Below are 25,744 nucleotides of genomic sequence, written 5' to 3'. Positions count from 1 at the left end.
CAGGCTGCCTAGAGAGGGCAGGGGGAAATGTGGCAGAACATCTCTGCGGGAGATTCGTTTAGAGTAGCTGTCATAACCCTAGAATCACCAGCTCTAAGGGAGGCGAGTGCTTGAGGCCACAGATAGAGACTGAAAGGCTAAGTGAAAAATAACCTTAACAACCCAAGACCTTCAATGCCACAATTAAAAAGAGACAACACGGTGACCTTTTCACAGTACCGGGGAAAAAGGCTGCTTGACGCCTTCTCGGATGCGACACAGAGGAACAACCCTCCCTCCCCCGCTGCAGCGGCTCGCTTTATCCATCGTGTGATGACCATGTGCCAGCCACTGTTATAAGTGCTTAGCACGGAGCATCTCATTTAATCATCTCAAAAACCCTATGAGGTGGGTACTTTTGTTACTGTTATTTTGCAGGTGAAGAAGCTCAGCTCCTGGGGTTCAGTGATGTGCCAAGGTCATTCTGGTTGGTGGCAGAGCCCAGATCTGAACTGGGACAGTCCAGTTCCAGAGATGTCTTTCATCTGCCATTCTCTGGGTATCTGTCTGGAAGAAGCCTGAGGAAAGTCACTTTCAAGGGACCCAAAAGGTTGTGTGAGCAGCAGTGCAGCGCTTACCTGGGTCAATCTGCCTAATCACGCTCCTGTGAAACTGATGGACGCCCGCCCTCCCTCTGGGGGATCCTTCATGATTCTGCTTTAATTTCAAAACGCATCCCATCATTCTATAAAGTATAAACAAAAAGCCCAGGAGAGAAAACGAGAGAGCAGTGAATGAAAATAAATAGAGCTATTAGTGTTCTGCTTAAAAATCACTTCGGGGCTGGGCGAGGTGGCGCATGCATGTAATCCCAGCACTTTGGGAGGCCGAGGCATGGTAGTGCATGCCTGCAATCCCAGCTACTCGGGAGGCTGAGGCAGGAGAATTACTTGAACCCAGGAGGCGGAGGTTGCAGTGAGCCGAGATCACGCCACTGCACTCCAGCCTGGGCAACAAGAGAGAGACTCCATCTCAAAAAAATAAAATAAAATAAATGACTTTGGAAGCCTAGACCAAAGCCCAGTGTTAAGAGCTAAGCTAGGTTCTGCAGGGAGACACTTCACATACAATGTCACCACAGCTCTGGGTACACACTAAGGCGTTCATGAATGCCTTCTGCCATCACAGAAAACTCTGAACTTGGCTCTGACACGAATTAGCTGTGTTGATATCCCTCATATCAGTTATGTCATCTACAAATGGGGAAAATCTCTGCACAGCCTACCTTACAAGGCTCTTTCCTGTAAGGAAAGGGCTGGGAAGGGAAATGCAGAAAGGACCTTTCCTGCTGTCGATTAGTCGCTGGCCTTCTGCTAGCTGTGTTTAATGAGTACGTTAGCCCGATGAAGGAGACATTATTTTCTCTAATTTACCTGTGAGGAAACTGAAGTTTAGACATATTAAAATACAGCTTGTAAGAGACAGGGTGACTCTTGGTAACAGGTCTAACGCTATAGCCCACTATGACATGTTCGTGACATCAGGTGCTCTGAAGGTATACGGTATCGTGAGTTTCTCACGGACACCCTGGGCTGCCTGGTCTGCGTCTGTAGGGGCTGACACTGCATCTGCCCGAGTCCCTACCAGGATCCTCTGCGGTGCCATCATAAGGCTAGCGCTAGGTGAAAGCTGTGTCATTACATAAGGGAATGTAAGTATCTTCTGTTTGGTGTTATTCACCCGTTTTGCTCCCTCACAACAGAAAATGACCCCCAGTTGGTTCAGAGTCTTTGAATCCCAGATACTGCTCCTGCACGCGCTTGGCGACTCCTTCCCCCACCTGCTTTGAAAGGCAACAGCCTGCAGAAAATCTGAGGAAACAAAAGCCGATCATCTCAGCACGTATTTTTTAAAAATGGATTAAAAAATGTAGAATACAGTTTGAATTTTTAGATAACTAATGTAGCTCTTTGGTCAAGTTCATGAAAACCTTCCCGTTTTCTTGACAGAGATAATTATGTGAGGAAGGGTTGGCCATCGGAGTGTATCTGCTTCACAGGCGGGGACGCTCACAGTCCCAAACATTAAACAATCAGTGCTGGGTGCTGCCACCCACAGTGTAACAGAGGCATTACCCCGAGTCATCACTACCCCGAGATGCCAGGGCAGAGAGCAGGGCGGTTACAAACAGGCATGAACATGACAGGACTGGGACACAGACGGATGACACGGAGAGTGCCCCCTCCTCCAGGGGCCACTGTCCTGTGCAAACTTGGAGTCTTGCCACGTGGCATACTGTGGCCGTCCCACAGCCGCTTTTTCTTTTTGTCAGTACAGGAAGATCTCAAGGAAATCCAGAAAGATTTACTGTTTCAGGGCATTAGGGAAAGGATACTCTGGGGATCTGCCCTGGCAGAACTCAAAACAAGCCCCCAAAACATGTGGCTTCTTTAACAGTAATTAATAGCTTGCCAGAAAAAAACCTCAGAAGTCTCTAAAGGAAGATGACAAAAATCCAGAGGCTGACAGCACATAGGAGCGGCTCTCTTTTAAGGATGTGCTGTGTCTGGAATGACACCTACCATTAGTTGATATTTCACGGAAAACCAGGGAGCAAAACTTCAATACTATGATGGAAGAAATATAAATTCTAACTAGAACACACCTAGGATATTTGTAGAAAACAACAAAAACACATAAAAGTCCCAAGGCAGTGACTTGTCACACACAGCAGATGGCCCCAAGCGGAGCCCACACTTGACGTTCGCCTCCGCCTCCTTCCCTTCTGCATCAGCCAGTGGAGAGTCTCACTGTTTCCCGAGCAGGCCCGATCCAACGTCTGACACTATATGAAGAAGTGGGAGCTTTCCAGGGTGGCACAATTGAGAAGGCTATGCTCTGCAGTGACAGAATGTTAGCCACCAGAAAACACCGCACGCATTAGAGCAGCACAGTCTGCAAAGCTCTGTTAAAATTCCATGACCTTTACGAATGGGTGATTCAGCACAGCGCAATTAAGAGTGGCCTCCTGAGTTGTTTTAATGCACAGCAACAGGCTGCTGGTGGCTCTGTCACACATGCTGAAGAGAAAGAGGGTAACTGCCATATATTGTGGGAAGTGCCTAAAAGCACCATCAGCAGACGTGTTGGAGGGGAAAGGCCAATTTGTAACTTGATCAATAGTCTCAACTCTAAGGTCCAAGAAGATGGTAGCCGTGAGGGAACTCCTGTTTTGCCGGGGGAGCATTCCCTTCCGTATGGAGAGGGCACAGGACAGTGCAGAGAACTACTGGTGCCGAGATGGTCTCAGACACAGCCCCATGATGAGACACACGTGATAATCTGAGTGGGAAAGACGAGTACTCAAGCAGAAGTGTCATATTAAGAAGCGCAAAACCGGCCAGGCACGGTGGCTCACGCCTGTAATCCCAGCACTTTGGGAGGCCGAGGCGGGCAGATCACCTGAGGTCAGGAGATTGAGACAAACCTGACCAACATTGAGAAATCCCATCTCTACTAAGAATACAAAATGAGCCAGGCGTGGTGGCAGGTGCCTGTAATCCCAGCTACTCAGGAGGCTGAGGCAGGAGAATGGCTTCAACCCGGGAGGCAGAGGTTGCAGTGAGCGGAGATTGCACCACTGTACTCCAGCCTGGGCAACAGAGCAAAACTCCGTCTCAAAAAGAAAAAGTGTCATATTAAGAAGCGTGAAACCCACACCTATTAGCTCTCAGTTGCATTAGCTTGGGAGCTAATAAATGATGCTACCTGTCTCTGATGATAAGCTGTAAGGCTCTGTCCTGGGCTTTGCTATATACAAATACTTTATCAGTGGCTTAAAGAGAAAAGAGGCCTATCCTTGGGAGGAAAAAACGATTCCCAAGGGTCATAAATGGAAACAAGGTAAGCAATGCCTCGCACTTGGCTCCAGAAGCCAAGGGTATGTACATTAATAGCGTATGTGAACAGAATCAGGAGTCTGATATCAACATGTCCACTGTGAATCAAACATGCAAAATGGCTGCTAAAAAATTAACGTGCTTTTGGTTCCATTTACAGAAACAGAATCTAGAGTAAGGAAGATGATGATGTGATTTTGTTCTAAAATGACCTCACCTGAAGTACAATGGTACTACTCAAAGGGATGTGGTATGATGGGGGGAGAAGACAGAGGAAATGGGTTGTGGATATTGTGCCTGGGCAAAAGACCACCAAGGGCTGGAGGTTCAGGACCTCAGCCACATGAAGCACTGGAATTCTGCTCTATAAAAGAAGGATTAAACTAATTTTGGTAGGTCCTAGGGGAAGGACCAGGATCAACTGGTGTCACCTACCATAAGGAAGAATTATCTTGGTTAGAGCCTCCAGAGATGGAATATCCTGCCTTAAGAAGGTGGTTTTCAAGCAGAGGCAGAACACTGCTTGTGAAAACGGATGAGGAGAGAGACTACTTCCAGCGTGACAGCCTGAGGAGCTCTGCTCTAGTCTGGATGTGGGTCCCTCCAATGCTCATGTTGAGATTTGATCTCCGACATTGGAGAGGCCTAACGGAGGTGTATCCCGCATGAATAGATTAACGCCTTCCGCGAGGGTGGGAGGCGAGTGGTTTCTCACTCTCTTAGTTCCCATGAGAGGTGGTTCTGGCACTTTCCTCCCGTCCCTCTCTTTGTGCTTCTCCTACCATGTTGAAACCATGCCCCAAAGAGTTAACAACAATCTGCGACTAACAGAAATTCTTGAGTTTGCAGGATAGCAGATAAGAAACAATTTGCTAAAATGCTGAAACTTCCTCTGCTTATGAGATTAAAAAACGGCTGAAATTGGCTGGAACCAATATGGCAGACTGGCGTTTGTGCAGAATGAGCTTGCTGATGTCACAGCCCAATTTCTACTGCATATTTCATACGAATTTGCACAAGACCCATGAGGTAGCATGAAGAGATAACCATGCATGCCTGAGGATTTTCCAGACCTTCTCTTTTCTTCTACTAATCACCACTAATCCCAGAATCTACCCCCTAAATCTCTTCTAATAAAATTACTGCCTTAAAGCCAGCATAGGGAGACAGATTTGAGCTAGACTCCTGTCCCCCTGTTAATTTATAATAAAAAGCATTTCTTTTCTAAACAAAACAAAACAAAACAAAACAAAACCCCATAGTGTCACAGTGTTGGCTTCTAAAGTATCAGGCTAGCAATGCCCCTTTTCTTGGTAATGATGTAATCTCTGGACGTGTCGGCTCCCCTTTGCCTTGAGTGGAGGCAATCTGAGGCTCCCACGAGAAGCAGATGCTGGTACATGCTGCTCGCACATCCTGAAGAACCATGAGCAAAATAAACCTCTTTTCTTTATAAATTACCAGCCTCTGGTGTTCCTTTATAGCAATACACATGGACTAAAACAAACTCCAAATAAAAACTGGTGAAAACTATAAAACGAAAACTCCAAGCGTTTAAAGCCCAAATGAAGAAACTACCCTCCTACACTATGAAAATTTGGTAAGAAAGATGACTATGATTTCTGAACCGACTGCTCCCTTCCCCACCTTCACAACTCAGCAAGGCAGAAACTGCACGCTGCTGCAGCCAACAGCAGCAGCCTCTCTTATCCCAAGATCACAGTTGGAAGGCTTTCTTTCCAGTAGGAGCAGGACTGCAGTATTTCTTATCCTGCCTTCTGCTATGTGTTGCTGGGCTAAGTCCTGGGTGAGTGCAGTCAAGAGGTGATGGAGGTTCCCGTCTTCTGGCAGCCTCTACTCATGCAGTAGAAGCTCTGCCTTGGAGGCTGTGCACTGAAAATCCTCGGTTTCTGACCACCCTTGCCCTGGCTTATGAGGCCAGGAGAGGAGACCAGGAGGCTGCTCAGGCTCTCACCTTACGCTGCTGTCCCTCCCCACTTCCCACAGCATTCAACTCCTAGACTGCAGGATGACATTCAGACAAAAGCTTGCCATTGTCCCTGCCCCAGCTCCGGAGCCCCAGCTCTGAGATTTTCCCCTGGGAAAGAAGCAGGCTCTAAAATAAATAGCTCCTAATCTTTCCCCAGAGGGACTGATTTCACTTGCAACTGAATACAGAGAATTTCCATCCTAAGTGTGTTCTTAAGAACAGTGGAGGTAGTGGTGAAATGCAACTGGGGAGAGACTTGTGGATTTCATGAAGATACAACCTGGACTATAGGCTGGCTACTTTGCAGAAGAGAAGTGAGGAAAAAGACACCTGCAGGAGACCTTGTGAGGTCAGAGGAAATGTCAAAAATAGGTCTCACACTATTACCTAAAAGAAACTGCAATCTGACTGCATTAATTTATGGACAATTTATGTCTTAAGGCATTAGTGGAAACAACAGAGCAATCATCAGGCAATTCGTGGAGCTCAGCAGTGAGGTGTGGTCAGAGAAAAACAACAACACATAAGAGCCCGGCCAGTACCACTGTCATTCCAGGGACACTGTGGACACACCCACGGCTGCACCTACTTGAGGACCAATATCAGAAGCTTAATACTATGGAGAAAAGTAGACTTCACTAAATTCATCTAGCCAGTCACCAAAAACAAGCCCCGGGGGCAGGGGGACCAGTACATAGGGTATACAATATATTTTCTAAAATGTCCAGTTTCCATCAAAAAGTTATGAGGCAAACAAAGAAATAGGAAAGTATGATCAATCCCCAGGAAAAAAAGCAGAAAACACAAACTGCCTGTAAGAGTAAACAGATGTCAGATTTAACAGAAAAATATTTCAAAATAGTCATTATAAATATCTTCACAGAACTAAGGAAAGCATGGTTTACAAAGTAAAGGAAAGTATGATGATAATATAGCATCAGACAGTGTCAATAAATGGATACCAATTACAAAAAAGAATGCATAAAAATTCTGGAGTTCAAAGCTACAATTGAAATAAATTCACAAGAGAGGCTCGGCAGCAGATCGGAGCTAGCAGAAGGATTGCTGAGTTGAAGACAGACCAATAGCGATCATGCAAGCTGAAGAAGAGAGAAAAAAGAATGAAGAAATGTGGGGTGTCATCAGCCCCACAGAAGCATAAAGAGAGGACCAGAAGAGGAGAGAAAGGAGAGGAAAAAGATTCGAATAAATTGTGGCTAAAAATGTCCTATGTTTATTGAAAAACAATAACCTACACATTCAGGAAGCTTAAAAATTCTAAGTAGGATGAAAACAAAGAGTTCCATAAACAGATACATCATAATAATGTATCTGAAAGTACATAATAATATAATGCCAAGTCAGTAACAATGTGAAAAACTTGAAAGCAGCAAGAGAAAAATGACTAGTAATTTACAAAGAACCCCAATAAAACTAACAGCAGAAACAATGGAGGCCACAAGGCAGTGGGTTGACATAGTCAAAATGTTTAGAGACAAAACTGCCCATTAAGATTTCTATATCCAGCAAAGCTATCTTTCAAAAAGGAAGGTGACATAAAAACTTTCACAGAGAAACAAAAACGGAGAGAATTTGTTGGTAGCAGACGTGGCTTATAAGAACTGCTAATGTCCCTGGGCAAGATGGCCGAATGTGAACAGCTCTGGTGCACAGCTCCCAGCGAGATCGACCCAGAAGGCAGGTGATCTCCGCATTTCCAACTGAGGTAACTGGTTCATCTCATTGGGACTGGTTATACAGTGGGAGCAGCCCAAGGAGGGCGAGCCAAAGCAGGGTGGAACGTTGCCTCACCCAGGAAGTGCAAGGGGCCAGGGAACTCCCTCTTCAAGCCAAGTGAAGCCATTAGGGACTGTTTCCTACACCTGGCCCAGCTACTGAGTGTTTCCCATGGTCTTCACAACCCACAGACCAGGAGATTTCCTCTGGTACCTACACAAACACCAGGGCCCTGGGTTTCTAGCACAAAACAGGGTGGCTGTTTGGGCAGAAACAGAGCTAGCCACAGCAGCTTTTTTTTTCATACCCCAGTGGCACCTGGAATGCCAATGAGACAGAACTGTTCACTCCCCTGGAAAGGGGCTGAAGTTAGGGAACCAAGTGGTCTGGCTCAGTGGGTCCCACCCTCACTGAGACCAGCAAGCTAAGATCTACTGGCTTGAAATTCTCACAGCCAGCACAGCAGTCTGAGCTTGACCTGGGACATTTGAGCTTGGTGAGGGGAGGTGCATCCACAATTGCTGAGGCTCGAGTAGACAGTTTCAACTCCACAATGTAAGCAAAGCTGTCAGGAAATCCAAGCTGGGTGGAGCCCAACACAGCTTAGCAGCTGAAGGCACTGTCTCACTGTATGTCCTTGCGGGGCAGGGATATCTGAAAAAAGGCAGCAGCCCATCAAGGACTTAAAAATGAAACCCCCACCTTCCTGGGACAGAACACTTGGAAAAAAGGGTGGTAGTAGGTACAGCTCCAGCAGACCTAAACATCCCTGTCTGGCAGCTCTGAAGAGAGCAGCAGATTTTCCCACAGAGCGTTCGAGCTCTGATAATGAACAGACTGCCTCCTCAAGTGGCTCCCTGACCCCAGGGTATCCTGACTGGGAGACACCTCCCAGTAAGGGCTGACAGATACCTCAAATAGGAGAGCTCTGGCTGGCATCTGGCAGGTACCCCTCTGGGATGAAGCTACCAGAGGAAGAAACAGGAAGCAATCTTTGCTGTTCTGCAGCCTCTGCTGGTGATTCCCAGGCAAGTAGAATCTGGAGTGCACCTCCAGCAAACGCCAGTAGACCTGCAGCAGAGGGTCCTGTTAGGAGGAAAACTAACAAACCAGAAGAAATGGTTTCAACATCAACAGAAAGGACGTCCACTCAGAGACCCCATCCAAAGGTCACTGACCTCAAAGACCAAAGGAAGAACCAGCTGAACTCAGCTCTGGACCAAGCAGACCTAATAGACATGTACACAACCCTCCACCGCAGATCAACAGAATATACATTTTTCTCAGCACCACATTGCACCTATTCTAAACACATAATTGGAAGTAAAACACTCCTCAGCAAATGCAAAAGAATGGAAGTCAGAACAAACAGTCTCTCAGACCACAGTGCAATCAAATTAGAACTCAGGATTAAGAACTCACTCGAAACTGTACAGCTACATGGAAATTGAACAGCTGCTCCTGAATGACTATTGGATAAACAACAAAATGAAGGCAGAAATAAAAATGTGCTTTGAAACCAATGAGGACAAAGACACAGCGTACCAAAATCTCAGAGACACATTTAAAGCAGTGTGTAGAGGGAAATTTATAACATTAAATGCCCAAAAGAGAAAGCAGGAAAGATCTAAAATCAGCACTCTATGTCAAAATTAAAAGAACTAGAGAGGCAAGAACAAACAATTTCAAAAGCCAGCAGAAGACAAGAAATAACTAAGATCAGAGCAGAAATGAAGGAGATAGAGACATAAAAAAATCCTTCCAAAAAAAAAAAAAAAATCAATGAATCCAAGGGCTGGTTTTTTTAAAAGATCAAGAGAACAGATAGACTGCTACCCAGACTAATAAAGAAGAGAGAAGAATCAAACAGATGCAATAAAAAATGATAAAGGTTACATCACCACTGATCCCACAGAAATACAAACTAACATCAGAGAATACTACAAACACCTCTATGGAAATAAAACAGAAAATCTAGAAGAAATGGATAAATTCTTGGACACTTACACCCTCCCAAGACTAAACCAGGAAGAAGTCAAATCTCTGAATAGACCAATAAAAAGGTCTGAAATTCAGGCAGCAATTAATAGCCTACCAACCAAAATAAGTCCAGGACCAGAAGGGTTCACAGCCAAATTCTACCAGAGGTACAAAGAGTAGCTGGTACCATTCCTTCTGAAACTATTCCAAACAATAGAAAATGAGAGAATCCTCCCTAACCCATTTTATGAGGCCAACATCATCCTGATACCAAAACCTGGCAGAGACACAACTAAAAAGGAAAATTTCACGCCAATATCCATGATGAACATCCATGCAAAAATCCTCAATAAAACACTGGCAAACTGAACAGCACATCAAGAAGCTTATCCATCATGATCAAGTTGGCTTTATCCCTGGGATGCAAGGCTGGCTCAACATATGCAAATCAATAAACATAATCCATCACATAAACAGAACCAAAGACAAAAACCACATGATTATCTCAATAGATGCAGAGAAGGCCATTGACAAAATTCAACAACCTTCATGCTAAAAACTCTCAAGAACTAGGTATTGATGGAATGTAACTCAAAATAATAAGAGCTATTTATGACAAACCCAGAGCAAATATCATACTAAATGGGCAAGAACTGGAAGCATTCCCTTTGAAAACTGGCACAAGACAAGGATGCTCTCTCTTACCGCTCCTATTTAACACAATATTGGAAGTTTTGGCCAGGGCGATCATGCAGGAGAAAGAAATAAAGGGTATTCAAATAGGTAAAGAGGAAGTGAAATTGTCTCTATTTGCAGATGACATGATTGTTTATACCACATCATCTCAGCCCAAAATCTCTTTAAGGTGATAAGCAACTTTAGCAAAGTCTCAGGATACAAAATCAATGTGCAGAAATCACAAGCATTCTTGTACACCAATAAGAGACAAACAGAGCCAAATCATGCATGAACTTCCATTCACAATTGCTACAAAGAGAATTAAATACCTAGGAATACAACTTACAAGGGATGTGTAGGACCTCTTCAAGGAGAACTACAAATCACTGCTCAAGGAAATATGAGAGGACACAAACAAATGGAAAAATATTCCATGCTCATGGTTAAGAAGAATCAATATTGTGAAAATGGCCATACTGCCCAAAGTAATCTATAGATTCAATGCTAGCCCCATCAAGCTACCATTGACTTTCTTAACAGAATTGGAAAAGAAACACCTAAATTTCATATGGAACCAAAAGAGAGCCCACATAGCCAAGACAATTCTAAGCCAAAAAAAAAAAACAAAAAAAAAAAAAACCCAAAGCCGGAGGCATCACACTACCTGACTTCAAACTATACTACAAGGCTACAGTAACCAAAACGTATGGTACTGGTACCAAAACAGATGTATAGACCAATGGAAGAGAACAGAGGCCTCAGAAATAACGCCACACACCTACAACCATCTGACCTTTGACAAACTGGACAAAAACAAGCAATGGGGAAAGGATTCCCTATTTAATAAATGGTTTTGGGAAAATTGGTTAGCCATATGCAGAAAGCTGAATCTGGGTCCCATCCTTAAACCTTATACAAAAATTAACTCAAGATGGATTAAAGACTTAAACATAAGTCTTAAAACCATAAAAACCTTTAGAAGGAAACCTAGGCAATACCAGTCAGGACATACGCATGGGCAAAGACTTTATGACAAAAACACCAAAGCTTGGTGTTGGCTCCAAGCTTTTGGCAACAAAAAGCCAAAATTGACAAATGGGATCTAATTCAACTAAAGAGCTTCTACACAGTAAAATAAACTATCATCAGAGTGAACAGGCAACCTACAGAATGAGAGAAAATTTTTGCAGTCTACCCATCTGACAAAGGTCTAATATCCAGAATCTATAAAGAACTTAAACAAATTTACAGGAAAAAAACAACCCCATCAAAGATGGGCAAAGGATATGAACAGACACTTATCAAAAGGAGACATTTATGCAGCCAACAAACATATGGAAAAAAGCTCATCATCATGGTCATTAGAGAAATGCAAATCAAAACCACATTGAGATGCCATCTCACACCAGTTAGAATGGCGATCATTAAAAAGTCAGGAGACACTGGGTGCGGTGGCTCACGCCTGTAATCCCAGCACTTTGGGAGGCCGAGGCGGGTAGATCACAAGGTCAAGAGATCGAGACCATCCTGGTCAACATGGTGAAACCCCGTCTCTACTAAAAATACAAAAAGTTAGCTGGGCATGGTGGCGCGTGCCTGTAATCCCAGCTACTCAGGAGGCTGAGGCAGGAGAACTGCCTGAACCCAGGAGGCGGAGGTTGCGGTGAGCCAAGATCTCGCCATTGCACTCCAGCCTGGGTAACAAGAGCGAAACTCTGTCTCAAAAATAAATAAATAAATAAAAAACAAAAATAAAAATAAAAAGTCAGGAGACAACAGATGCTGGAAAGGATGTGGAGAAACAGGAACACTTTTACACTGTTGGTGGGAGTGTAAATTGGTTCAGCCATTGTGGAAGACAGTGTGTCGATTCCTCAAGGATCTAAAACTAGAAATACTATTTGACCCAGCAATCCCATTACTGGGTATATACCCAAAGAATTAAAAATCATTCTGTTATAAAGACACATGACACATGTATGTTTACGGCAGCACTGTTCACAACAGCAAAGACTTGGAGCCAACCCAAATGCCCATCAATGATAGACTGGATACAGAGTATGTGGCACATACACACCATGGAATAGTATGCAGCTATAAAATGGATGAGTTCATCTCCTTTGCAGGGACATGGATGAAGCTAGAAACCATTATTCTCAGCGAACACAAGAAGAGAAAACAAAACACCACATGTTCTCACTTATAAGTGGGAGTTGAACAACGAGAACTCATGGACACAGGGAGGGGAACATCACACACTGGGGCCTGTGGTGGGGTGGGGGGCTAGGGGAGAGATAGCATTAGGAGAAATACCTAATGTAGATGACGGGGTGATGGATGCAGCCAACTATCATGGCACGTGTATACCTGTGTAACAAACCTGCATGTTCTGCACATGTACCCCAGAACTTAAAGTACAAAAAAAACAGAAACTATGAATGCAAGTTCTTTGGCATGAAAGCGACTGACTATAGAGGGTAATTCAAATCCATGTTTAAAAAAAAAAACTGGAAAAGGTAAGCATGCAATTATAAAATACAGTATAAATGCATATTTGCTTTTTTCTTCTAATAACTTATTTTAAAAAGCAATCATATCAAATGTGTATAATAAAAATAAAATGGGCTCATAATATGTAGAAATGTAATATATGTGTAACATTTGCACAAAGGAAGTGGATGAAAACAAAGATGTATTAAGCTAAGGAAGTGACTACAGATGGTAAAGTAAAAATTACCACAGTGTATTATGTTTGTACATTACTAGATATGGTACATTTAACAATATAACAATATATATAGACTATATATTACTAGTGGTACTAAATATATTTTGTGGTATGTGCAACAGCACAAAAGTCGGGGAAAGGAAATAAAGCTATATAGGAGTATATATACAAATGGAAGCTACTTTAAATCAAAAGCTGAATATGAAAAGCTAAGATGCATATGTAAATCCTAGACCACCACTAAAAAAATGGAGAAACTGTTAATCATTAACAATTTCATCAAAAAGATGACCAGCATCATTAATTATATAGGGAGTCCTTTCCCCATTGCTTGTTTTTGTTGGCCTTGACAAAGATCAGGTGGTTGTAGGTTTGAGGCTTTATTTCTGAGTTGTCTATTCTGTGCCATTGATCTATGTGTCTGTTTTGTAACACCACCAAGCTATTTTGGTTACTGTGGCTTTAAAGTAGAGTTTGAAGTCAGGTAGTGTGATGCCTCCAGCTGTGCTCTTTCTGCTTAGCACTGCTGCAGCTATTCATGGTCTTTTTGTTCGTTTGTTTCACCTGAATTTTACAATAGTTTTTTTCTAATTCTGTAAAGAATTACGTTGGTAGTTTGATGGCAATAGCACTGACTGTAAATTGCTTTGGGCAGCATGGCTATCTTTATAATATTGATTCTTCCAATCTATGAGCATGGACTGTTTTTCCAAGTATTTGTGACATTTCTGATTTCTTTCAGCAGTGTTTTGCAGTTCTCCTTGTAGAAGGTATCTTGGTTAACCGTCTTCCCAGGTACTTCATTTTTTTGTTTTGTTTTGTGGCCACGGAAATCTGTTGGATTCGGTTTGCTGGTATTCTGTTGAGGATTTCTGCATCTATGTTTATCAGGTATATTGGCCCGAAGTTTTCTTTCTTCATCGTGTCTCTGCCAGATTTTGGCATTAGGTTGATGCTGGCTTCACAGAATGAATTAAGGAGGAGTCCTTCCTCAATATTTTGGAATACTTTCAGTAGGATTGGCACCAGTTCTTCTTCTGGTAGAAAGAAGCATAATTCGATGGAATTTGGCTGTGACTCCATCTGGTCTAGTGCTTTTTTTGGTTGGTGGGTTTTTATTACTGATTCCATTTTAGAGCTTGATATTGGTTTACTCAGAGTTACAATCTATTCTGTGTGTGTTTCCAGGAATTTATCCATTTCCTCTAGAATTTCTAATTTGTGGGCTGGGCGCGGTGGCTCACGCCTATAATTCCAGCACTTTGGGAGGCCGAGGCAGGCGGATCACGAGGTCAAGAGATCGAGATCATCCTGGCCAACATGGTGAAACCCTGTCTCTACTAAAAATACAAAAATTAGCTGGGTGTGGTGGCGCGCACCTATAGTCCCAGCTACTTGGGAGGCTGAGGCAGGAGAATTGCTTGAATCCAGGAAGCAGAGGTTGCAGTGAGCCGAGATCGCGCCACTGCACTCCAGCCTGGCGCCTGATGACAGAGCAAGACTCTGTCTAAAAAAAAAAAAGAATTTCTAATTTGTGTGTAGAGAGTTGTTCCTGATATTCTGAGGATCTTTTCTATTTCTGTGGGATAAGTTGTAATGGCATCTTTGTCATTTCTGATCATATTTATTTGAATCTTCTCTTTTTTCTTTGTTATCCTAGCTAGTGGTTTATCAGTCTAGTCTATATTTTCAAAGAACTAAGTCTTGGTTTCATTCACTGTCCCTTGACAAAGAATTTTGTGCTAAGTCTCCAAAAGCAATTGCAACAAAAGCAAAAATAGACAAGCGGGACCTAATTAAACTAAAGAGCCTCTGCCCGGCAAAAAAAGCAAAAACAAAACAAAAGCAAAAATACACACAAAACAACAACAACAACAAAACTATCAACAAAGCAAACAGACAACCTACAGAACAGGAGGAGATATTCTCAAACTATGCATCCAACAAAGACCTAATATCCAGAATCTACAGGGAACTTAAACAAATTAATAAGCAAAATCCAAATAACTGAATTAAAAATGAGCAAATGTCATAAACAGACATTTCTCAAAAGAAGACATAAAAGTGGCCAAAAAGCATATGTAAACATGCTCAGCATCACTAATCATCAGAGAAGCAAATAAAAACCACAATGAAATACCATCTCACACCATCAAGATGGCTCTTACTCACAATAGCAAAGACATGTAATCAACCCAAATGCCCATCAATGGTAGACTGTATAAAGAAAATCTGGTATACGTGGAATACTATGCAGCTATAAAAAATGAAATCACATCCTTTGCAGTAAAACAGATGAGTTAGTGGGCATAATTCTAAGCAAATTAACACAGGAACAGAAAACCAAATACCACATGTTCTCACTTAGAAGTGAGAGCTAAAGATCCAGCACACATGGACATAAATATGGGAACAGACACTGCGGAATACTAGAGGGTAAGGGGTACTATGCTCACTCTCTGGGTGACAGGATTCACACGCTCCATGTTAGCATCACTCTATATTCCCATGTTGTTACATATACCCCCTGTATCTAAAATAAAATTTGAAAAGAAGATATACAAATGGAAAATAAGCATGTGAGTCAAAAGATACTCAACATCCTACATCACGAGGGAATTGTGAATTTAAGAAAATGAGATACCACTACATACTTGTTAGAATGGCTAAAATTCAAAACACTAACAACACCACAACACCAAATGCTGGTGAGGATGTGGAGCAAAAGGAACTCTCATTCACTGCTGCTGAGAATATTAAATGGCACAGCCACTTCGGCAATTTAAAAAAATGTAAAGTCAGTCTTACCATATAATCCAGCAACCATGCTCCTAGGTATTTACACAAATGAGTTGAGATGTTTATACAAAATCCTACATATGGATATTTACTGCAGCTTTAGTCACAACTGTCAAAACATAGCAGCAACTAGGATGTCCTGCAGTAGGTGAATGGATAAATCATAGTAAAACCAGACAACGGACTATTACTCAGTGGTAAAAAGAAAAGAGCTACTAAGCCATGAAGACACTGAGGAATCCTAAACGCTGACTTCTAAGTGAAAGGCACCAATTTAGAAAGCCTACATACTATGCAATTACATGACATTCTAGAAAAGGCAAAACTAGGCTGGGCGCGGTGGCTCACACCTATAATCCCAGCACTTTGGGAGGCCGAGGCGGGTGGATCACGAGGTCAAGTGATCAAGACCATCCTGGTCAACATGGTGAAACCCATCTCTGCTAAACATACAAAAATTAGCTGGATGTGGTGGCGCGTGCCTGTAGTCCCAGCTACCCGGGAGGCTGAGGCAGGAGAATTGTTTGAACCCAGGAGGTGGAGGTTGCAGTGAGCCAAGATTGCGCCACTGCACTCTAGTCTGGGTAACAAGAGCTAAACTCCATCTCAAAAAAAAAGGCAAAACTATGGATACGGTAAAAAGATTAGTAGTTGCCAACAGTTTGGGGAGAAGGAAGGCACGCTAAATAGGTGGAGCACAGGGATCTGGGCACAGTGAAGTGATTCTGTATGATGCTGTAATGGTGGATGCATTTCATTATACATTTATCACAACTCACAGAATACACAACAGAGAGTGAGCCCTCATGTAAACCATGGACTTCAGTTAATAGTGATGTATTAATGTTGGCTCATAAATTATAACAAGTGTATTGCACTGATGCAAGATGTTAGTAATACGGGCAACCGTGGGAGTGGGGAGGGAAAGGGAACCTGTGGGAACTCTGCTTACTGCTCCACTTTTCTCTAAGAAACAGAGACTATTAATTACAAAAATTATTAACAAAATCAAAACGCTTATTAACTGACAACCACATTTTGGTTAAGCTTCTTTCCTTCCCCAAGCCCCTGAACTCAGCCATTCTCAGCCTGACCCAGAGTACAGAATCTCTCCTTTAAGGGCTGCTTCTGAGATTCAGCTGACCATGAGGAAAGGCATCTCTGATCAACTGTCCATTCCCTCCACTCACTCCTTCACACCTGCTTCTTTCCAGCTTCGTTTACCCGCCCCCTCTTATGAAATAAATGTCCTTTCTGCCTGATCTTTGAGACCCTCGCAGATCTTACGGTTGGAGCGTTCCCTCTACTGCAATAACCCCCTCACCTCTATTGCAATGATTCTTCTGAATAAAGTCTCTCCTTAGATAAATCCACATTTTTCTTTGAAAGACAACACATTCTATTAGTTTGGGTTGTTTAGTTTTAACTAAAATCACTCACAACATGCAACTCATTTTTAATACAACTATAGACTCCTAAGATTTTAATGCTTCAAGGGATCTAAACATCAACTAGTCCAAACTCTGCCCCACGGCAGGAGCTTTGAGCCACAGACATCTTGTCACCGACCGAACACCTCTGGTAGTGGGTAATGTCGTGTCACTCAGGACAGCTGGTTCTACCGTTATGACATTCTCATACCACGCTGACATGTCCACCCACACAGTGGCTACCCACATACCAGTTCTGTGCGCTCAACAATTAAGGATGCCTGAGCTTCCCTCCAATTAGTGTCCTCCAGATCACTGCCCTCCAGGTGTCTAAAGGCAATAGACTCCAGCTTCTTCACATGCATAAAAAGGCAGCTGCCTTGCTGAGGGCTCCAACTCTGCCTATGCAAAAACAAAGATCGAATCATGTTCTCTGTTTCCTCTTTTGGAGGGGCCTCAGTAGAGGCACTGAAGTCACATTTGGAGTTACGTTCCTATTAAGACAAATATTCTAGGGAAAGAAGCATCTACATCCATCACGGGCTATCACTTTGTTGTTCATGAGAACTCGCATCTTTGAAGGAAAGAGTTAAGGGTGAGACATTAAAAGGTGAATGTATCTTTATTTTATTTAAGCCTCCATCAAGTGATGGCTAGAAGATGCTGCATCTATCTCAGTGCTTTCTTCATTTCATGTTTCCCTTGACTTTTGTGAAACTATCAACCAGCCATTCTTAGGGCCAGCCAGCTGAGACACTGTGGCCAGCTTTTCCAGTTGTTATGGAAACAGTGGCTTTGTGAGGCTTTTTCCCTTAAGAAAAGCAAAAAAACAAAAACAAAAACAAAAAAAACCCAAGCTGTAATTCAACAAAAATGACGAGCAGGTATAGCTGTCTACATTGCTAACGTGAGCAGCAAGACTGGGAGTTGGTTATAAACACTTTACTTCATGAGAACACCTGGAACAGCCACCAGAAAGAAAAATCAGCCAGGCCTGCTGGCTCATGCCTACAATCCCAGCCACTCAGGAGGCTGAGGTGGGAGAAGCGCTTGAACCCAGGAGTCTGAGGCTGCAGTGAGCTATGACTGTGCCACTGCACTCACTCCAGCCTGGGCAACACAGTGAGATACTGTCTCTTAACTCCAAAAATCGGCTCCAAATTCTTATAACTTACTTGAATACTTAATAAACTGAAAATCAACTTCTAAGAGGCTTGGCTATGACACCCACCAGTTCAGTCGCCATTAACATGTGAATGTGCTGAGAGAGAGAAGTAAATTTCTTCGCTGTCCTTCGTCCCTCTGTACCCTGGTAACTACCAGAGGCCTGCGGAACTTCTACCGAACGGACTCACAGAACTGCTGGAAAGGCTTTCCACTGTCTCATTCCCTGTGCATTGTCCCTAACTTGAGAAGTTACTCTAAGGAGAACGACTGTGGACCTTCCAGTTGCCCCACCGGCCTGAGGACAGTCTTCAGCCTGAGCACCTGCCCCTCAGCTTCTGCAAACACGCCAGCAGAGAAAGCTGATCTAAAACCAGGGCTTGCTCAGAGAGGTAACCATGTACCTGTGAACAAGACATAAGACAAAATGCTTTCTCTAGTTATCATAAGTGTAACAGACCCAATTTTTCTGTGAAAATTCTTGGTTGCTGTTTCTTCGGTAATCAGGAAGAGGTGCATCAGAGCTGAATGGTGTCAGATGCTGCTCTGAACTAACTCTCCTGATCCACCTTAAACATTGTCAACACCCCCATTTGGATCCATCCTGGGGAGTTCCTTGCAATGGGCTTTTATGTCAATTTTATCTGAAGGCAAAGATTCCTGATTTTAAAATTTCTGATCATACACGATCAAACACTGTAAAGGTCCTAGAGAACCATGTGTATCTTCCAACTTCATTACTGAAGTTATCAATTAGAGCCCATTAAGAAGAAATTTTATATACATAAAGTAAATCTCTACCAATTTTATATATAATAAATATTGCCAATCTAAAGCTTTTGTAAAGAATATCTACAATGCAAAATGCTTGTAAAAAGATACATGTGGTGGGCCGGGAGTGGTGGCTCACGCCTGTAATCCTAGAACTCTGGGAAGCTGAGGTGGGAGGATCATTTGAGGTCAGGAGTTTGAGACCAGCCTGGCTGAGACCAACCTGGCCAACACCGTGAAACCCCTTCTCCTAAAAATACAAAAAAATTAGCCGGGTGTGGTGGTGTATGCTTGTACTCCACGCTACTCAGGAGGCTGTAGCAGGAGAATTGCTTGAACCCAGGAGGCTGAGGTTGCAGTGAGCCAAGATTGCACCACTGCACTCCAGCCTGGGTGACAGAGTGAGACTCCATCTCAAAAAAAAAAGATACATGTTGTGGAATGTGATGCACACTCTGACACGCGGCAGCAGAGTGGAACAGTGACATTCTAAAGAGTGACTCCTACACGACACACCTAAAAAGACGTCCCAGGAAGTTAGCGGGGTCCTACAGAACACAACTCTGGTTTCCTTAGCACTTGAATCCAGCTCTTGGCAGGGCCAATATTGACAGCAGAGTCACCCAACACTTCCTTCAGTTATCGGTCAACAGAGACTTCTTGGCTAAATCAAGAACGCGACTGCTTCCTTTGTGTTTCTTACACATGTCACTTTGGCAGTCACTCTGTTCAACAGACACTACTGCTGCTTCCATCTGTCAGTGCAACTTTGGGAAGAGAGGCTGTAGCTCAAGGATAAGAACCAGAACATATACATAGATGTACATGCGCATACAAGCATATCCACAAAAGACATACACCCAGAGAAGTAATAATTAGGCGTCGAGTGTCACATTGGTCTTCCGGTAAATCTCACTCTGAGTACTGCTGATTCAGTAAGGAACTGACCACGCTGGGGAGACAAGCCTGGGACAGCAATGACGTTTCATTTGTTTTTCCTCTAGTCATCAGTGCCAGAAATTTCCTTCCCCCCTCACTTCTCAAAAACAATCACGAAGTCCTGTGAAATCTCTTTTGTATATCTCTCATTCATTCAACGACCGAGTGATGACTTTGTCCTAGAGTTAGGGATACAACAGTAAACAAGATTGATGTGGTTACTGCTCTGCCCTCATGAGGCTTATGGTCTAATGGAAGATGGGCATTATGTAGAGGGGCAATCTCAACCCACCCAGGTAAACGTGTTGGTAGGGACTAATTCAGGGTGCTATGAGCTCAAGGGAAGGAAGGACACTTAGTCAGACTTACGGAGGGTGTCAGGGTTTTCTGAGAGGAAAGGTAGCTAATATTTGAATCTATCTAATCTCTTTATTCCATTAACGCAGACTTGGGTTAGGACCTTTTTTCTTGCCTGGACAACCGTCTTACTCTTCTAATTGGTCTTTCTGCCTTTAACCTTACCTTTGCTGGAAACCTTTATTCTCAAGATAGAAAGCAAACTTCACAGACTGGCGCTCTTTGTGGTCTGAACCCACATTTATCTTTCACCAGACTTCTCCATGCTTTCACACTATGCAGAAGACATGCAGAACCACTCCCATTTCCTACAATGTGCTATACTCACCTCTATCTGCCTCGGTTACTGCTTCCCTTGTTTCTTTTTTTTTTTGAGACAGAGTTTCACTCTTGTTGCCCAGGCTGGAGTGCAATGGCGCGATCTCGGCTCACCACAACCTCCGCCTCCTGGGTTCAAGCAATTCTCCTGCCTCAGCCTCCCAAGTATCCCTTGTTTCTTAAGGCTAGCTGGAGTTTACCTTTGCTGGGAAGCCTTTCCTGACCCCTAATCTTGGATAGCCACTTACTACGATATATATTTTGAAGTAACTATGGACAACATAGACAGTGTGATCAGAAGTATGTGCTACTTAGTTTGGGCTTCAAATTAGGGATGGTCAATGGCCCAAATTAAGAATCTATATTTCAGGAGTAGCCAGCTAATATGAACTCCACAAGGCAGCTACTAAGGAAAGCTCCTCAGCTATTCATGTATTCACCAACACTACGACTTGGCTCAGTAGCTAAAAAATGGAAATATTTTTATTGGTGAAAGTAATAGCCTGTAAATCACCACAGTGAATACTGGAAATGGACTCTCACTGAGAAAGTAAAAGGTATTTGAGATATGTAGATTGAATAAAATATTTCTGAGATAGTCCCAGCTTTTGCATAAAGCGGGAATAAGTCTGCATCTGATCACAAAGGAATGCTGCCCGGCTCACCTGTGTCCAGTCATCGGGCTGGGAAGCTTCTGTTTGCCTGATGCTGATTCTAAGAGGAACAGAATCCTGCTTCTGTGATGTTGTCTCATCTCTGACAGAGGTCAGACACCCAAAATGACAAACAGCTGGGACATTACTAAGTTTGGGAAACAGGTTGCGTGATCCTATTTCTAAATGAGTGTTTATTTAACAAATGCCCATATACATGGCAGAATTTGCTCTCACTCTAATGTGATAACAATGTTGTGGGGGAGGAGCTCACCATTCCTCAAAGTTCTTCATGGAGCTTTCTGCCATAAAGAACGTAAGAGCTGCACTAAGTGAGCTTAGTCAGCTCAGAACAAGGACTTCCCCTGGTGCCTTCACAGAAGAACCCCGTGCACCTTCCACGGCATGTGTCAAGGTTACCTGTCCACTCTTCTCAATAAATGCTGAGGTCTTTGAGATCAGGATTGTATTTCTCATCTCTAGTCCATTGTTTATTTCAGTAACTGGTGTAAAGAAATACAGCTGGCCAGGCACGGTGGCTCATGCCTGTAATCCCAGCACCTTGCGAGGCCGAGGCAGGTGGATCACGAGGTTAGGAGACTGAGACCATCCTGGCCAACACAGTGAAACCCCATCTCTACTAAAAATACAAAAAAATTAGCTGGATGTGGTGGCGGATGCCTGTAGTCCCAGCTACTCAGGAGGCTGAGGCAGGAGAATCGCTTGAACCCGGGAGGCAGAGGTTGCAGTGAGCCAAGATGGCACCACTGCACTCCAGCCTGGGTAACAGAGTGAGACTCCGTCTCAAAAAAAAAAAAAAAAAAGAAATACAGCCATCCCTCAGTACCTGCGGGGAATTTACTCCGGGACCTCCTATGGATACCAAAATTCATGGCTGCTCAAGTCCTTTGAAAACGGCAAGGTATTTGAATATAACCAGTGCACATCCTGTCATATACTTTAAATCATCTTTAGCTTACTTATAGTACCTAATACAATGTAAATAGTTGCACTGTTTTTTACTGTTGTATTACTATTTTTTATCATTATCCCCCCATATCGTCAATCTGTGGTTGGTTGAATCCACAGATGCAGCACCCACAAATGTGAAGGGCCAACGATACTTGCCGAATGAACAATATTATACCAGGAGCACGATAAAGTAAGAGGACGTCTGACGAGGAGCTGGGAGACCTGCATTTAATACTAGTGTCGACAACAGCTTGAGTACTTACTGTATGTCAAACACAGTGTGAAACTCTTAAACAGTACAGTATTTCATTTAATGTTCAGGACAATTCTGAGAGATAGCATCACCATTTCATATAAGATGAAACAGAGGGGCCAATTTACACAAGGTCATTCAGATAAGTAAGTGGAAGAATAAATCTTTGAACCCAAGTCTGGTGGTATCCGAAGCACATGTCTATGTTAGAAGTTCGTCCCATAGCTAACACCGGAGAGCAAAGACAAAAAAAGTGGAATCCCTCTGGATTCCCATTTCCTCTTCTGTTTCCTGAGTGAGACTGACAGGCGCCGGCTCTGCGCATCACAGTGTGATGGCTCTAAGTGTCAACAGCATTGCCTCGGTCTTGCCTGCCCCTGCTGCCTTGACAAGAGTGAAGGAGATTTTTCATGTGCAGCATCTTATAGGCCTTTTCAGACAACATATTTTATTTTTATTCTCTTCTCTTTTGAAAAAGTCTCAGGGGATTCTGAAGTCCGAGGAGAGGGACCCATTTTGGGAACATTGCTTTGAAGCTAAAACCTGCTGTTAGTCAACAGAGCCAGCAAGTGGTTATTTTTGTTCTACAATCCTTCACTGATACGAATGCTGGCTGAAACTGTAAAAACGGACAAGGAAAAAAACAAATTCAACTACTAGAGAAAGAAAAAGAATGAAAGAAACAAGCACAAATGTCCATTTTTTTCCCCATGTTTCAACTGCACTTTTGCAGCTGGATAAAGGAAAAGAATTTTAGTGGTTCTCTTGACATCATCTATGCATTGCTCAGATAGGGTGTAAAACAGTCACGCCCTATCTGTGGTCACAAAGCTTATAGTCAGGAACATGAGAGCTCTCTTCTACCACTATTTATTGAAGACCTTCTCAGTGGTGTTAATATCTCAGGCCAGTGTTTTTAGGCATAGTTCTCTAGAAGTAAAAGCACATTATTAAGACAAACTATATAGCTCTCCTCTCTGAATATCTTTCACCTGCTACCACTCATTGATACCATGACACCATGCCTGGTCTAGAAGACGGAAATTCTAGAAACTGACAGCTGCTAGGAGGCTGACACCAAAACCCAACTTGGTTTCTCTGGAAGAGCCAATGAGGCCTGGAGACATGTCATTAAAGCATCTCATCAGAAAGAAACTTCAACAGCATTAAGATGATTAAAAATCATTGCCATGTTGAGAACAGTGTTCAACACAGGAGAATAAACACACAGAAGGAGGAACTGGTTTTTTGCCTTTAAAACAAACTCACCTTTTTACCAGTGAGATCCCCTTTGGACTGATGATATGATGGAGACATTTTTACCTGGGGAAACAAAGACAAACATTTTAATATCTTTTTAGTTATAGTCTAGTTTTGTTTGACTCACATTCAAAATAATTCAACTAGAATTGGTATCACTAAGATAAAACAGACATTTCCAGAGGAATAATTAACAGATTTTGTGTTAAGTCCCCTTGAAATTTTTCTGGAGATCAAAAAATCAGCAGTGAACCAAGAAAAAAATCTGATTCAGGTAAGAAAAGTGGGACAGATGGTCTAGTCTGATTTTAACCAAATGGTGAGGAACTAAATAGATAATGGATCTTTGGTGATGATGTTAAGCAACTGAATAAAAACAAAATATGTTGTCTGAAAGGGCCTATAACATGCTGCAATAATCAGTCTTTCTTGCAGAAGGCAACTCAAAATATCTGTTGTGATGCAATATCCCTCTGAAGCAAAGCATGCACAGAAGACTTTGACCATAGTGAAGGATTTAGAAAAAGTATCAAACTGTAATAAAAGGATGCTTAGTCCAAGAAAAAAAAGACTAATGGTATAGAAATATCTTTAAATATTTGAAGAACTGAAAGAGATTTTAGATAAGACAAAAAGACCCAACTATATGCTGCCTACAAGAAACACTCCATTTAAATATGAAGGCTCAAATAGATTAAAAGGATGGGAAAAATATACCATGATAGCACTAGATGACTGATTGATTGACTGATGGATTGACTGAAATGGAGTTTCACTCTTGTTGCCCAGGCTGGAGTGCAATGGTGCAATCTTGGCTCACTGCAGCCACTGCCTCCTGGTTCAAGTGATTCTCCTGCCTCAGCCTCCCAAGTAGCTGGGATTACAGGCATGTGCCACCACGCCTGGCTAGTTTTTTGTATTTAGTAGAGATAGGGTTTCACCAGATTGGCCAGGCCGATCTCGAACTCCTGAACTCAGGTGATCTGCCTGTCTCAGCCTCTGTGCCCAGAAGGCTGGGATTACAGGCGTGAGCCACTGTGCCCCACCGATAGCACTAGATTTTAGAGCAAACACTACTATCAAGTATAAAAAACGTCATCCCATAATAATGTAGGGGTCAATTCATCAGGAAGACACACAATGCTAAACATCTATGCAGCCAATAGCTTAAAAATGTATGATGCAATCGTGCAAATAAATATGCTAAGTGAAAGAAGTCAGATTAAAAAAGTATATATATTTTACAGTTTCATTAATCTAAAACTTTAGAAAATGCAAACTAATTTATTGTTTAATTAGTTTGTAAAACTAATCAGTGGTTGACAGGGAACAGGAGGGAGGGATTAAGTAAATATTTGGTGGTGATGGGTAGGGTCATTATCTTGATTGTGGTGATAGATTCGTGAACGTATACATGTGTCAAATTTACATACTTTATACATGTCCAGTTTATATCAATTATTATACCTCAATAAAGCATTTAAAGAAATTTGTAGCATACAACTAAAACAGTGGTTAGAAGAATTTACAGCCCATATGTTATATTGGAAAATAAGAAAGGTTTAAAATAAAGGATCCAAGTTTCCAATTTAGGGAACTAGAAAGAGATCAAAATAAAACCAAACTAAGTAGAAAAGAAATAATGAGCAGTAAAAATCGATAAATAAAAATCAAACAAAACAAAAGAGAAAATTATCAGAATCAAAATTGGTTCTTTGAAAAGCTAAATAAAAGTGATAATCTGCTATTGAGATTGATCAAGAAAAGGAGAATATAAATTACCAGTATCAGCTATGAAAGAGGATATATTATAACATGCAATATCATTTACAGATAT

General features: G+C 42.5%; 1 protein-coding gene across 9 annotated transcripts in view; it reads right to left on the bottom strand.

Annotated features, from left to right (window-relative positions):
* Positions 1-25,744, bottom strand: part of VPS8 (VPS8 subunit of CORVET complex) — a 353,273-nt gene that overhangs the window by 17,633 nt on the left and 309,896 nt on the right. For all 9 annotated transcript variants that reach the window (XM_064366881.1, XM_064366879.1, XM_021674475.2 and 6 more), the window contains one exon: positions 23,917-23,970. In XM_064366881.1, the coding sequence (XP_064222951.1) occupies positions 23,917-23,970 (54 nt within the window). The remainder of the gene's footprint in view (positions 1-23,916; positions 23,971-25,744) is intronic.

The sequence above is a fragment of the Aotus nancymaae genome, unplaced genomic scaffold, assembly GCF_030222135.1.
Source record: "Aotus nancymaae isolate 86718 unplaced genomic scaffold, 86718_ANA_hifiasm-v0.15.2.pri h1tg000067l, whole genome shotgun sequence".
Classification (NCBI taxonomy): Eukaryota; Metazoa; Chordata; class Mammalia; order Primates; family Aotidae; genus Aotus; species Aotus nancymaae.
The sequence above is the reverse complement of the archived record's forward strand: the minus strand, read 5'-3'. Positions and strand labels throughout refer to the sequence as shown.